General features: G+C 64.2%; 2 protein-coding genes across 2 annotated transcripts; both read right to left on the bottom strand.

Moving 5' to 3' along the window:
- Positions 1–2,746: 2,746 nt before the first annotated feature.
- LOC137486726 (transcription factor CP2-like protein 1) lies at positions 2,747–6,349 on the bottom strand. The gene is made up of 15 exons (XM_068212188.1): positions 6,125–6,349; positions 5,893–6,044; positions 5,743–5,813; positions 4,961–5,066; positions 4,790–4,896; positions 4,534–4,686; positions 4,239–4,349; positions 4,060–4,157; positions 3,933–3,987; positions 3,730–3,823; positions 3,565–3,655; positions 3,381–3,457; positions 3,047–3,192; positions 2,862–2,913; positions 2,747–2,784 (listed from the first exon to the last, which is right to left on the bottom strand). The coding sequence occupies exons 1-15, from the start codon at positions 6,205–6,207 to the stop codon at positions 2,747–2,749; spliced, it is 1,434 nt and encodes a 477-aa protein (XP_068068289.1). The 5' UTR covers positions 6,208–6,349.
- Positions 6,350–8,556: 2,207 nt separating this feature from the next.
- Positions 8,557–12,939, bottom strand: RPL19 (ribosomal protein L19). Its single transcript, XM_068212448.1, has 6 exons — positions 12,890–12,939; positions 11,384–11,490; positions 10,796–10,918; positions 10,115–10,235; positions 9,209–9,319; positions 8,557–8,747 (listed from the first exon to the last, which is right to left on the bottom strand). Exons 1-6 carry the CDS (start codon positions 12,892–12,894, stop codon positions 8,624–8,626), a joined length of 591 nt encoding a protein of 196 aa, XP_068068549.1. The 5' UTR covers positions 12,895–12,939; the 3' UTR covers positions 8,557–8,623.
- Between the last annotated feature and the right edge of the window lie 1,823 nt (positions 12,940–14,762).

The raw sequence follows: 14,762 nt of genomic DNA, 5'->3' as shown, positions 1-14,762 counted from the left end.
CACTTTTGTTTAGTTCCTACTGTGGCAGGGGAGAGCGAAGAGCGGGATTTTGGAGCCAGGGCGTAGTTGGCTGACTGATCCCTTTGTAACAGAGCAGAGTTTTCCAGGGAAAACTCCAGAACACAGAACCCAAAGCAATTTATTTTCTGTTTGCAGACCAGGGTGACAGCATTAAGGTAGCTCAAACTTCTTGACAGTGTCCTTTTAAGTCAATTATCCGTCTTCAAATGGACTCTTCCTGATGTTTATATTTATAAATACCAATAAACACCATTTTCCAAGCCGTGTCTCGCTGGGGGAATCACTTGGTGGAGGAAAATCCACCTCCTGCATGGGGCAGCTCCTGATGGGGGAGCTCTGAGTGTTTGCGTGGAGTCAGGAGTGGTTTGGGGTGGAAGGACCTTGGAGTTCATCCAGGGACTCCTTCCATAGCCCGGGATGCTCCCAGCCCCGTCCTTTCCTGGGATCTTCCCGGGTGGGAGCCGGTGGCTGAGGAGGGCACTGGGGCTCAGTGCCCACAGTGTGGAGGAACTGCTCCATCCTGGGGTTTCTGAGGAGTCAGTGGGGGCTCTGGGACAGCCCTAGCACGGAGCCAGCCCTGGATGAGGATCCCATCCCATTTCCAAGCTCGCTCGCTGTGCCAAATCCCCTTCTCCAGCCTCGGCTGGGCTGGCTGGGGCAGCTCCTTCGGTTTCACCCCCTGAGCTGTTCCCTGTCCTTGGAATCCTCCCTGGTTGTGTCCACCAGCTGTGGAGCAGAGGCTGGGCTGTCCCCCCCTCCCAGCAGAGCTTTCTGGAGCCTGGATTTCCCTTCCAGCACCTTCCAGCTGCCCTGGCCTCCCAACGGGAGCAGGGACCAAGGGACCTCTCCAGGAAACAGCCTGGGACCTTCTGGGGTAGAAGATCCTCCAGCGAGGCTGAGCAGATCCAGTGGAGCCAAAAAAGAGAATCTTCTGGGCTTTGAAGGCACTGCAGCACCTTTTATCCCAGTTCTGTGACGGGGTGAGGCTGGGGCAGGTGGGAAGTGCTGTCACAGGCGTTGTTTCAAACCAACAAATTCCTATTTTTGCCCATCTCTGTAGTTCCCTTTGTATTTCTCTTTGATTTTCTCTCTGTTGTTCATGGCTGGCTGCTGCTGTGGGTTTTGGGGTAATTTGGTGGGTTTTTTGGCAGGATAGGGGTGGATTTGGATCAGTGTGATAAGGTGCTTGGCTACAGTGTCCTGGAAAATATCCTAAAACATTTTGGCTTTTTCTGGTGTGCTTGATGGGCCTGGGGGTGTTTTGGGGGGTTATTCCTTTTTGCTTTCTTTTCTGGCATCCAGGTCAAGGTTTCTGCCCTCCCTCTGTGCCAAAGCCTGGCAGAGGCTCCTGTGCTGCAACTTGGGGCCAAAACGATGGAGAAAATCAAGGAGAAGGCAGCTTTTCCTCCTGAATTCCCAGCTCAGTCCGTGCCCTCCCAGCCCTTTGTTCTCCCCTGGCCCCTCCAAGGACCCATCCTGGGAGTGTCACCAGCAGTGTCCCATCACCTCCTTGTCCCTGTCCCTGGCTCTGACCTCACGTGGAAGTTCAGAGTTGATTTTTTTAAGGGAATCCATCCCCTGCTCCCACAGGCTGGGAATGTCACCCTGTGCCAGCGGTGCCACACCCGGGGCTCTTTGTGCTTCATCCTCTGTCCCCAAAGGTGCAGCTGAGCCCACCCGGGAGTCCCCAGGGGCTGCGACCCCGGGGTGAGACCCCTCCTCTCTGCAAATCCCCGTTCCCATCTCCAGCCCTGTCCCCATCCCGCTGCTCTCCACTTCCCATCAGAACATTCCAGACACTGCTGGATCCATGTCTTTTTGCCCATTTTACAGAGGACAAAACTGAGGCTGGGCCAAAGAAATGCACGTGGTTAATGTGGCCCTGGTCTCTGGGACACCGTGAGCCGTCTCTGCGGGGTGGGGACAGTCGGGAAAGGGCTGGTGGGACCAAGCCCTGGATCCCCATGGAGTGTTTTGGGGAGGGTCGGGGATATTCCCTTGTCCCCTCCAGCGACGGGGCCAGGGCCTCGTGTTCTCCCCCTCGTCCCCGTGTCTGTGATGGCAGCTGCGGTCCGGGGCTGTCCCAGCTCCTCACCCGAGCCCTGCCCTTCCTCCCCTGCTCCCGCTTTGTTTATCCCAAACCCGTCCCTTGCCCCCGGAGTTCGCTCCCAAGGACGTCCCCGGTCCCGCTCCGCCGGCTCTGCCCGAGCGGGGCTCGGGGGAGGATTCGGTGTTTAAAATGACCCATTCTCGACTGGAATGAGGCGGCACCGGGCTCTGCCGGCCGGGGCTGCCCCGGGCTCGGTGCCGCGGCCGGTTCCGTCCCCGCGGGGTGGGACGGGACCTGCCCCGCCCGCGTGTCCCCTGCCCTGTCCACCGCTGGGGACGAGGGACTGTCCCCGCACCCCAAATCCACCCGGGGCACCCCAAAGCCCAGCGGGCGCCGCAGGGACGAGGCCGTGAGCGGGGCCGCTCCCGCCGTCCTTTAATGCAAAGCGGGGACACGGAGGAGGACACAGGACGGGTCCCGTCCCCTCGGGCCCTGCTCGGGCGGGCCTGGCAGGGATGGGGGGAAGGCTCTGGGGACTGTGCCAGCCCCGGGCTCCTCTCTCCGTCCCCGAGCTCCTCTCTCCGTCCCCGGGCTCCTCTCTCCGTCCCCAGGCTCCTCTCTCGGTCCCCAGCGGAGATGTCCGTTCCCAGGGTGCCGCAGCTCCGGGGCCGGGTCCTACCGCAGCAGCAGCTGGAAGCCGTCGGGGCCGGGGGCTGCGCGGGGACGCGGCTCAGCCGGGGCCACCGATCGCCCCCTGGCCGGCCCCGCCCGCCCGTGGCCACCGCGGTACCTTTGCCGATCGCCACCACGAAACTCGTCTCGTCCTGGAGGTTCCTGATCATCTGCGGGGCAGAGGGGGGAGCTCAGGGGAGCTCTGGGGGGTGGGATGCTCCTGCTCCAGCACTGGGGACCCCGAGGGGCCGGGGCGGCTGTGGGGACTGTCCCTCCCCTCCCCGGCTGTCCCCGTGTCCTCACCGCGTCGCTGACGAGGACGTGGATGCCGGCGGGTCCCTGCCGGGAGAGCCGCAGGATCTGCCCCGGGGGCAGCCCCAGCAGCTCCGCCAACTTCCCGGTGAGCTCGGCCACCGTCAGCTGCTCCAGGTGCAGCTCCTGGTACAGCCCTGGAGAGAGACGGGACGGGACGGGACGGGACGGGACGGGACGGGACGGGACGGGATGAGATGGGACGGGACGGGGTGGGATGGGATGGGGCTGTGAGTACCCACCCTCCATTCCTGAGCTGCCGCACACCCGAGCCCCCTCCCCGCACACCCGAGCCCCCTCCCCGCACACCTGAGCCCCTCCGCACCTGATCCCGCATCCTCCGCACTCTCAGCCCCGCCGGGCTCCCGCGCCACGTACAGGGTCAGCCGGGGCCGCGGACACCTGAGGGGGCAGAGAAGGATCTGGCGGGGGGGGGCTGGATGGGGCCGAGCCCCACGGAGCCTCCCGGGGGTCCCCAGAAGGAGGCACCGGGGGCGCGGGAGCCTCACCTGCCCGCCAGGGCGTGGCAGAGGCGGATGCCGTCGGGGGCTCCGCAGATCTGGATCAGGTCCCTGCGGGAGAGCTTCAGCAGATCCGCGCCTGCGGACAGGGGGGCTCAGGGGGCGGCAGAAGCGGGGCTCGGCTCTGCCCCCCAGCCCGGCCCGGGCTCTCACCGGTGAAGTTGGCGAAGACGCGGGCGCAGGAGGAGAAGCGGCGCCGGAGCAGCCACTGCTGCGTCTCCAGGGGGGATGCGCAGGGGCTCAGCGCCTGTGGGGGCTCAGCGGGGGCTCAGCGGGGCACGACCCGAGCGGGCACAACCTCAGCTCCTCCCGGGGAGCCGGGGGAGGCTCTGGGGCTGCACCGGCCGCTCCCTCACCTCGCCAGGACTCTCCGCGGGGCCCTCGGCAGCGCAGGCGGGTGACACGCACACTCTGCGGGGGGGAGCGGGCTTAGAGGGAGACCCCAGCAGTGGAGGAAGGGGGGCTCCAGGGGTCCCCGCTCACCTCTCGGGGCTCAGCAGCTTGAAGGGGTGCGGAGACGGCAGCCCCGGGGTGCCCGGGGGGCTGTGGGAGGCACCCAGCGCGTCCGGCCACGGGGGGCACTGAGGAGGAGGAAGGAGGGTGATGGGTGCAGGTCCCGGGGGTACCCCCGACCCACGGGGGGTGCCAGGGCCGGGCCGCACCTCGGCCAGCACGGTGCTCTCGTAGGCCGGCTGGAATTTCTCCCGCTCCGCCGCCGGCTGCTTCTCCACCTTCTCCCGGTCCGTCTTCTGCTTCCTATCGGCCCCCTTGGGCTGTGCCGGGGGGTGAGGGAGGCCCCGGGACCCCCCGGGACCCCCGAGGGCATCCGGACCCTTGGGGTGCCCGGACCCCGCCATGCACCCACCCCCGGCGCTGCCCCACGCTCACAGCTGGATCTCCCAGTAGTGGGGAGGCACTGGTCCCACTGGGAGCACTGGTTTCCCCCCCCCCCAATACCTTGAACACCTTGACCAGGCAGCTGGCGGAGTGCAGGTGCTCGGGGGGGTCCCCCTTGCCCCCCGCCCCGAAGGTGTCGATCTGGATGCGGAAGGGGACCCCCTTCTCCCCCCCGTTCTTCCGCAGCGTGAACTCGGTGCTGATGCAGTGAACCTGGGATGGGGGGGGGTCAGGGTCAGCGGGGTCGGGACTGGGCGCTGTGACCCCCCCAGGACCCCCTGAGCCCCCCAGAGCCCCGCCCAAGCCCGGCGCCCACCTGCACGAACACGGATGTGCGTCTGGAGGGGTCCCAGAGGAATTCCACCGTGTTGAGCAGCGTGGGGTGGATTTGGGGCTCCAGGATCCCGACGGAGAGCGGGATGTCTGCGGGAGCGGGGTCAGCACGGCCCCTGCAGCCCCCCCGGTCCCCCCCAGCCCCGGCACCCACCGATGTCGAGGATCCGGTCGCCCGGGCGGCTCCAGCGCCAGCCCTCGAGCTGCTGCTGCTCCGAGTACTGGAGCCGCCGGTCGTGGAAAACCACCCGGACCACGCTCTGGACAGGGTCAGCCACGGCCACGGCCAGGGCCTGAGCCCACGGCCACGGCCCCACCGGACACTGACCTGACTGGGGCTGAGCTGGGGTTGGACTGGGGCAGAACTGGGGCTAGACTGGAGTTGAACCGGGGCAGAGCTAGGACTGGACTGGGGCTGAAAGGAGACTGAACTGGGGCTGCACTGGGGCTGGACTGCGGCGAAATTGGGGCTGGACTGGGGCTGGACTGGGGCTGGACTGGGGCTGGACTGGGGTAGGACTGGGATAGGACTGGGGCTGGACTGGGGTAGGACTGGGATAGGACTGGGGCTGGACTGGGGCTGGACTGGGGTAGGACTGGGACTGGACTGGGGTAGGACTGGGATAGGACTGGGATAGGACTGGGATAGGACTGGAATAGGACTGGGACTGGACTGGGGTAGGACTGGGATAGGACTGGGACTGGACTGGGGTAGGACTGGGATAAGACTGGGGCTGGACTGGGACTGGACTGGGGCTGGACTGGGGCTATGAGGCTGAAATGAGACTGAACGGGGGGCTCAGATGAGGCTGGACTGTGGCAAAACTGGGTTTGGACTGGGACTGAGATGGGTCTGGACTGGGACTGGAGCGGGACTTCAGCCCAGAGCTTTGCCCCGAGGCTCCCCCGCATCCCGGGGGTCCCCACCCCGCTCACCTTGACCATCCTCCGGCCCTCGGCGGGGTCCCCCCGGGGCGTTCCCATCATGCGGATCTCGTACGACTGCCCTGGGTAGGGGGGCCCGGAGCGGGAGCTGAGCCCTCAGCTTGGGGGGGGTCCCTCCTCCCCGGCCCCCCCCAGACTCACCCTGGTTGAGGTAGGTGAGGGTCTCCTCGTGGTGCCGCACGGCCGGGGAGGTCGGGGCACACAGGATGTACTGGAACGCCGGCAGCGGTGGCTGCGACGTGGAGATGCCGCTGGGCTCCTCCTGCTTCAGGTAGGGCAGGACGGGGGGGTCCCTGCGGGAAAACACCCCCCGAAAAGGGCGGGAGCTCAGGCGTGCCTCAGTTTCCCCGAAGCCAGCGGATTTGGGGGGTACCTGAGCACCCCGGAACTGGGCAGGGGGTACATGTCCCCAGGGCTGGACCAGTAGTGGTCGGGTTGGCCGTGCCAGAAGAGCATGGTGGGGGGAGCAGCGGAGGGGGACACCCCGCGAGCAGAGGGTGACAGCAGAGAGGGACAGGTGGGTGGCCCCACCCCCACTTTTATAGGCACGGGGAGGGAGACGTGAGCGGGGCTGGGCCCAGTTTGGCCCAGCTGGGACCAGTTTGGGGTGTTGACAGTAAATACTGGGGAGGGAGGGGCACCGTTTGCTGTCAATACAATGGGGGGGGGGACACCACAGGGCTCCCCCAGTCCCTTTGTCCCAGCCGAGGACCCCCCCTTGCGTGTCCTGTCACCACCCCCATTTTAACCCCTTCAGTTTGGGCCAGATTTGGCTCTTTCTGGGCAAAGGGCGTTTGCAGAGCCCCCAGGGGTTAAGGTGGGGGGGGTCGGTGGGTGCTGTGTCCCCCACTTGGGTGCTGGGGCTGTCAGATTTGGGGGGGGGGGGGGTGTCTATGGGTGCTGTCCCCCCTCATGGGGACACTGGGATGTGACACGGAGGTGTCACACATGGGGGGGGGTCACACACTGGGGGTATCACATGTTAGGGGGGTGTCACACACTTTGGGGGGGTGTCACACACTTTGGGGGGTGTCACACATGGGGGGTGTCACACACTTTGGGGGGTGTCACACACTTTGGGGGGTGTCACCCATGGGGGGTGTCACCCATGGGGGTGTCACACACTTTGGGGGGTGTCACACATGGGGGGTGTCACCCATGGGGGTGTCACACACTTTGGGGGGTGTCACACACTTTGGGGGTGTCACACACTTTGGGGGGTGTCACACACTTTGGGGGGTGTCACCCATGGGGGTGTCACACACTTTGGGGGTGTCACACACTGGGGGGTGTCACACACTTTGGGGGTGTCACACACTTTGGGGGGTGTCACCCATGGGGGTGTCACACACTTTGGGGGGTGTCACACATAGGGGGTGTCACACACTTTGGGGGGTGTCACACACTTTGGGGGTGTCACACACTTTGGGGGTGTCACACATGGGGGGTGTCACACACTTTGGGGGGTGTCACACACTTTGGGGGGTGTCACACTTTGGGGGGTGTCACCCATGGGGGTGTCACACACTTTGGGGGGTGTCACACACTTTGGGAGGTGTCACACACTTTGGGGGGTGTCACACACTTTGGGGGGTGTCACAGACTTTGGGGGTGTCACACACTTTGGGGGTGTCACACACTTTGGGGGGTGTCACACCCATGGGGGTGTCACACACTTTGGGGGGTGTCACACACTTTGGGAGGTGTCACACACTTTGGGGGTGTCACACACTTTGGGGGGTGTCACACACTTTGGGGGGTGTCACCCATGGGGGTGTCACACACTTTGGGGGGTGTCACACACTTTGGGGGGTGTCACCCATGGGGGTGTCACCCATGGGGGTGTCACACACTTTGGGGGGTGTCACACACTTTGGGAGGTGTCACACACTTTGGGGGTGTCACACACTTTGGGGGGTGTCACAGACTTTGGGGGTGTCACAGACTTTGGGGGTGTCACACACTTTGGGGGGTGTCACACCCATGGGGGTGTCACACACTTTGGGAGGTGTCACACACTTTGGGGGTGTCACACACTTTGGGGGGTGTCACACACTTTGGGGGGTGTCACCCATGGGGGTGTCACACACTTTGGGGGGTGTCACACACTTTGGGGGTGTCACACACTTTGGGGGGTGTCACCCATGGGGGTGTCACACTTTGGGGGGTGTCACACATGGGGATGTCTCACACATGGGGGGTGTCACACACTTTGGGGGTGTCACACATGGGGGTGTCACACATGGGGGTGTCACACACTTTGGGGGGTGTCACACACTTTGGGGGGTGTCACCCATGGGGGTGTCACACACTTTGGGGGGTGTCACCCATGGGGGTGTCACACACTTTGGGGGTGTCACACACTTTGGGGGTGTCACCCATGGAGCCAGCTGGTGCCATCGCTGTGATGAGGGGGGAGGGTCTCAGCTCCATTTCAGGGGTGGGGGGGTCCCTCCCCAGCTCCCCGCTCTGCCAGGGGAGGGGCAGAGCTCACCCAGGCCGTGTCCGTCTGTCTGTCCAGCCTTTCCCAGTGTGGGATGGGGCTGGCAAGGAGCTGCTGGGGGAGTCTGGGCTGTCCTGGGGGGTCCCTGCTGTGAGCTCCAACCCTGCCCAGCCCCACGGCCTTCCCCCCTGGGGGTGCTGAGCCCCCCCAAACCTCCCCCAGACCCTCAGCTCCTCCCTGAGCCTTCGGGGGGGGGCTCAGGGGGTCCCTTTTCCCCGGGGCTGTGGGGAAGGGCCCCACACAGGGATTCCCAGCAGCAATTCCCTGCTCCCTCCCCGCTGCAGACACGGAGACTCGGCAGGAAGAGTCCGGGATGTTTTATTGGAGGCCTGGGGATGGGACACGCTCGGCGCAGGGGACAGCCCGCGGTCACTTCTTGGCCTCCTCCTCCTTGGACAGGGTTTTGATGATCTCCTCCTTCTTGGCCTGCAGCCGCTCCTCCCGGCGCTTCCGCGCCTCCTTGGTCTTGGAGCGCCGCGCTTCCGCCTGGTCCCTGTGGGGATGGGGCCGTGAGGAACGCCCAGAACAGCCCCAGCCCCCCGAGCCCTGTCCCAGCCCCTGGGCACGGCGTTCCCACGGCAGCGGTGCCACACAGTCCCACCGGGTCCCATTTCCATCCGCTCGGGCCAAGGAGCAGCTCCTGCCTGGAGCTGTTCGTGGTCACATATCCCTGCTGAATCCCGGAGTGAGGAGATTCTGCTTTTCCCCCCAAGGACACAGTGGGATTTTGCAATCCCTCCCCTCCCCTGGTCAATCATTCACCCACTCCAGCAGCTGATGAGGAATTTCCCAGTTCCCGCCACAGCAAAACACAAAACCCCACCACAATCCCACATTTCCCTGCTGCCAGCCAGCCCTGCCCAGTTTGGGATCGATTCCTCCCAGAACCGCTCTGGAATGACCCAGGGGGGGATTTATTCCTGACAATCCCCTCCTGCCTGGAGCAGCACTTACGCCAGGAGCTTCTTGCGGGCTTTGTCGGCCTTCAGCTTGTGGATGTGCTCCATCAGGATCCGCTTGTTCTTGAACACGTTGCCCTTGACCTTCAGGTAGAGGCTGTGGTACCTGCAGGGTGGGGACATCAACGCCTGCCCGGGAGCGCTGGGATGGACTGGGATGGACTGGGATGGACCGGGAGCACTGGGGTGGACTGGGATGGACTGGGATGGACAGGGAGCACTGGGATGGACTGGGAGCGCTGGGATGGACTGGCAGCGCTGGGATGGACCAGGAGCATTGGGATGGACTGGGAGTGCTGGGATGGACTGGGAGCACTGGGATGGACTGGGAGTGCTGGGATGGACTGGGATGGACTGGGATGGACAGGGAGCACTGGGATGGACTGGGAGTGCTGGGATGGACTGGGAGCACTGGGATGGACTGGGAGTGCTGGGATGGACTGGGATGGACTGGGATGGACAGGGAGCACTGGGATGGACAGGGAGCGCTGGGATGGACCAGGAGCATTGGGATGGACTGGGAGCACTGGGATGGACTGGGAGCGCTGGGATGGACTGGGAGCGCTGGGATGGACTGGGAGCGCTGGGATGGACTGGGAGCATTGGGATGGACTGGGAGTGCTGGGATGGACCGGGAGCACTGGGATGGGATTAGGAGATGTCCCTGCCCCGCTGGCGGCATGAGAAGCGCAGGGCCAAGGATTCAAGGCTCGTCCCAGCCCTTGCTGGGAGAACTGGACCTGTCCACGGACCGGTCTGGTCCGTACTGGGAGGACTGGTCCTGTGCTGTGCCTAACCCTAACCCACCTTCCTGTGAGGCTGAGATAGCCAAGGAGGGCTGGGAATGGCCGGGGTTGCCCAGGATAGGTGGAACTCCAGGCTCTGGGGGGACAGCACTCACATGTGGCGGTCGATCTTCTTGGACTCGCGGTAGCGCCGCAGCAGCCTCCGCAGGATCCGCATCCGCCGCATCCAGGTGACCTTCTCGGGCATGCGGGCGTTGGCCGTGCCCTTCCTCTTGCCTGGAGTGGGGGAGCAGGGTGAGAACAAGCCCAAATTCCTGCCAGCTCAACCCCACACTCATCCCAAAGCTTTTCACCCTCCCCTTCAGCTCAGAAACGACCACTGACATAACCCAGGGGTTTCCTGTCACCAAACCCAGGAGGTGATTGCCCAGGGTGAGGGAGCAGCAGGAGCTGCGGGAGGTGGGGAACTTCCCCATTCCCAGGGGGATGCAGCACTCCCCAATGCGATTTCCACCCCATTTCCCCATTCCCAGGGGGATGCAGCACTCCCCACTGTGATTTCCACTCAATTTCCCCATTCCCAGGGGGATGCAGCACTCCCCAATGCCATTTCCACCCCATTTCCCCATTCCCAGGGGGATGCAGCACTCCCCACTGTGATTTCCACTCAATTTCCCCATTCCCAGGGGGATGCAGCACTCCCCACTGTGATTTCCACTCCATTTCCCCATTCCCAAGGGGATGTAGCACTCCATTTCCCCATTCCAAGGGAATGCAGCACTCCCCACTGTGATTTCCACCCCATTTCCCCATTCCCAGGGGGATGCAGCCCTCACCGATGCCCATGTGCCGGCCCTTCCTCCGGGCCAGCGTGTTCTTCCTGCAGCGGGCGCGGGAGTGCACGGTCACGGGCTTGCGGATGATCAGCCCATCCTTGATCAGCTTCCGGATCTGCTGCCCTGCAAAAGCACCCAGCACTCCTGGGGGGCTGCCAGGCCAGCACTGACCCCAGCCCACGGGGAAGGAGGGCATCCAACACCATGGACAAGGCAGTCCCCACTCCAGAGCCCTGTTTATCCCCTCCCTCCTCAGGGCCCTGCTCTCCCCCTCTCAGAAGTGTTTTCCCCTGCTCAGGGCCCTGTTTCCTGTCCTGCTTCTCCCACTGAATCTCCAGCAATCCCAATTCCCTCACTCATTATCTCAGAACACACCACCAGGCACCTCAGCACTGCAAATCCTGAAAATCCCACTTTAACCTGCAATGAAGCCGCTGAATTTTACCTCAGCCAAAGCTTGAGCCAAACGCTTTCGGGAGCTCTTTCCCAGACTCAATGATTTCATCAATCCAAACCAACTCCGAGCTTCCCAAACCCTCCGTTCCACCCTCCTGGGGGAATCCCTGTCCCACAGAGCCCCTCACGCACGGGAGTTGGCATTGGCGATCTCGTTGGTCTCATTGGGATCCAGCCACACCTTCTTCTTCCCGCAGCGCAGGACGCTGGAGGCCAGCCTCTTCTGGAGCCGGAGCATGCTGCCAGAGAAACGGGCACGGATCGGGGGGGGCTGCACCACCGCGGGACCCCACAGCCCCCCCAGGGGACACCACCCCCCTTTAGGGACCCTCACCCCCGGCCAGGGGAGCCCGCACCCCTCTGGGAGGGTCCTCACCTCCACCACGGCACCCTCACCCACCCCTCGCCACCGTCATCCGGCTCAGGGTCCCTCACCCCCCTCAGGGTCCCTCACCCCCCTCAGGGACCCCTCAGGGAACCCTCACCCCCCTCAGGGACCCTCAACCCCCTCAGAGAACCCTCAGGGACCCTCACCCCGCCTCAGGGAACCCTCACCCCCCTCAAGGACCCTCACCCCCCTCAGGGAACCCTCAACCACCTCAGAGACCCTCACCCCCCTCAGGGAACCCTCACCACCCGCAGGGACCCCTCAGGGACCCTCACCCCCCTCAGGGACCCTCAACCCCCTCAGGGAACCCTCAGGGTCCCTCACCCCCCTCAGGGACCCTCAACCCCCTCAGGGAACCCTCAGGGTCCCTCACCCCCCTCAGGGACCCTCAACCCCCTCAGGGAACCCTCACCCCCATCAGGGACCCCTCAGGGACCCTCACCCCCCTCAGGGACCCTCACCCCCCTCAGAGAACCCTCAACCCCCTCAGAGAACCCTCATGGTCCCTCAGCCCCCTCAGGGACCCTCAACCCCCTCAGAGAACCCTCAGGGACCCTCACCCCCCTCAGGGTCCCTCACCCCCCTCAGAGAACCCTCACTCCCCTCAGGGACCCTCACCCCCCTCAGAGAACCCTCAACCCCCTCAGGGAACCCTCAGGGTCCCTCACCCCCCTCAGAGAACCCTCACCCCCCTCAGGGACCCTCACTCCCCTCAGGGAACCCTCACCCCCCTCAGGATCTCTCACCCCCCTCAGGGTCCCTCACCCCCTTCAGGGACCCTCACCCCCTTCAGGGAACCCTCACCCCCCTCAGGGACCCTCGTCCCCCTCAGGGAACCCTCACCCCCCTCAGGGACCCTCGTCCCCCTCAGGGAACCCTCACCCCCCTCAGAGAACCCTCACTCCCCTCAGGGACTCTTCCCCCGCTCAGGTCCCCGGCCCCAGTTCCCCGAACACCCCGCCCTGCACCAAGGGGCGCATCCAAGCACCGAGAGCAGCGCCTTCACCCCGCTCCGCGCCCCAGGCCCCGCTCCCGCCGCCCCGGCCCCTCAGCGCGCCCATGGCGCCCCTCCGCCATTTTCCTGCCAGGCCTGAGGAGGCCGCGGCCGCCTCACAGCGCCCGGAGCCGTCATCCAGCAGTGCCCGGACGCCGCCCCGCTTCTGAGGACACTCCCTCACTCCCCTCCAGCCATCCCCGGTGCCTCCCGACCCCCGTTCTCCCCCGAAGAGCGGCCGCAGCCCCGCTCCCACCTCATGGCGGCGGCGGCGCCGGGGCCGGAGAGACTCAGCGGCGGCGCTGACCCCGCCCCCTGCGCGCGGCACGAACCACCCCACCCTCCCCCCCCCGCGCCCGGCCCCGCGGCCTCGCCGCAGCCCGAAACGCGGTCAAAGAAAAACCGCCATAAAATCACGCGTGGGAACTCGCTTAAAGGACACGCGTGGCGCCGAGGCCCACGCGGGACACGTGGGAGAGGCGTGGGTCCTTCCCGGCTCTCCCCTGCGCTGCAGAGGGATGGTACAGCCCGCGCGTGCGCGGCGGGAAGGGCTGGGCGGGGCTGCGCATGCGCGGTGGGGGCGTGGGAGGCACGTGGAGGGAGCGCTGGACTGGGATGGACTGGGATAGACTGGGATGGACTGGGATGAACTGGGATAAACTGGGATGGACTGGGATAAACTGGGATGGACTGGGATGAACTGGGATAAACTGGGATGGACTGGGACAAACGGGGATGAACTAGGAAAACTGGGATGGACTGGGACGGACTGGGATGGACTGGGATGGACTGGGATGAACTGGGATGGACTGGGACGAACTGGGATGGAACTGGGATGGACTGGGATGGACTGGGATAAACTGGGATGGACTGGGATGGACTGGGATGAGCTGGGATGAACTGGGACGGACTGGGACGAACTGGGATGGACTGGGATGAACTGGGATGGACTGGGACAAACTGGGATGGACTGGGACGAACTGGGATGGACTGGGACGGACTGGAATGGACTGGGATGAACTGGGATGGACTGGGACGGTCTAGGATGAACTGGGATGAACTGGGATAAACTGGGATGGACTGGGACAAACGGGGATGAACTAGGAAAACTGGGATGAACTGGGATGGACTGGGACGAACTGGGATGGAACTGGGATGGACTGGGATGGACTGGGATGGACTGGGATAAACTGGGATGGACTGGGATGGACTGGGATAAACTGGGATGGACTGGGATGAACTGGGATAAACTGGGATGGACTGGGATGAACTGGGATAAACTGGGATGGACTGGGATGGACTGGGATGGACTGGGACGGACTGGGACGAACTGGGATGAACAGGGACGGACTGGGACGGACTGGGATAAACTGGGATGGACTGGGATGGACTGGGACGGACTGGGATGGACTGGGATGAACTGGGATGGACTGGGATGAACTGGGATAAACTGGGATGGACTGGGATAAACTGGGATGAACTGGGACGGACTGGGATAAACTGGGATGGACTGGGATGGACTGGGACGGACTGGGATAAACTGGGATGGACTGGGATGGACTGGGACGGACTGGGATGGACTGGAATGGACTGGGATCAACTGGGATGGAGTGGGATGGACTGGGACAGACTGGGATGGATTGGGATGGACTGGGACGGACTGGGATGGACTGGAATGGACTGGGATCAACTGGGATGGACTGGGATGGACTGGGACAGACTGGGATGGATTGGGATGGACTGGGACGGACTGGGATGAACTGGGACGGACTGGGATGGACTGGGATGAACTGGGATGGACTGGGATGGACCGGGATGAATTGGGATGGACTGGGATGGACTGGGACGGACTGGGACGGACTGGGATGGACTGGGATGGACTGGGACGGACTGGGACGAACTGGGATGGACTGGAATGGACTGGGATCAACTGGGATGGAGTGGGATGGACTGGGACAGACTGGGATGGATTGGGATGGATTGGGATGGACTGGGACAGACTGGGATGAACTGGGATGGACTGGGACGAACTGGGATGGACTGGGATGAAGTGGGATGGACTGGGACGGACTGGGACGAACTGGGATGGACTGGGATGGACTGGGATGAACTGGGATGAACTGGGATGG

Source organism: Anomalospiza imberbis, chromosome 22 (assembly GCF_031753505.1).
Source record: "Anomalospiza imberbis isolate Cuckoo-Finch-1a 21T00152 chromosome 22, ASM3175350v1, whole genome shotgun sequence".
Taxonomy (NCBI): Eukaryota; Metazoa; Chordata; class Aves; order Passeriformes; family Viduidae; genus Anomalospiza; species Anomalospiza imberbis.
Note: the sequence above shows the minus strand (reverse complement) of the source record. Positions and strands in the feature narration are given on the sequence as shown.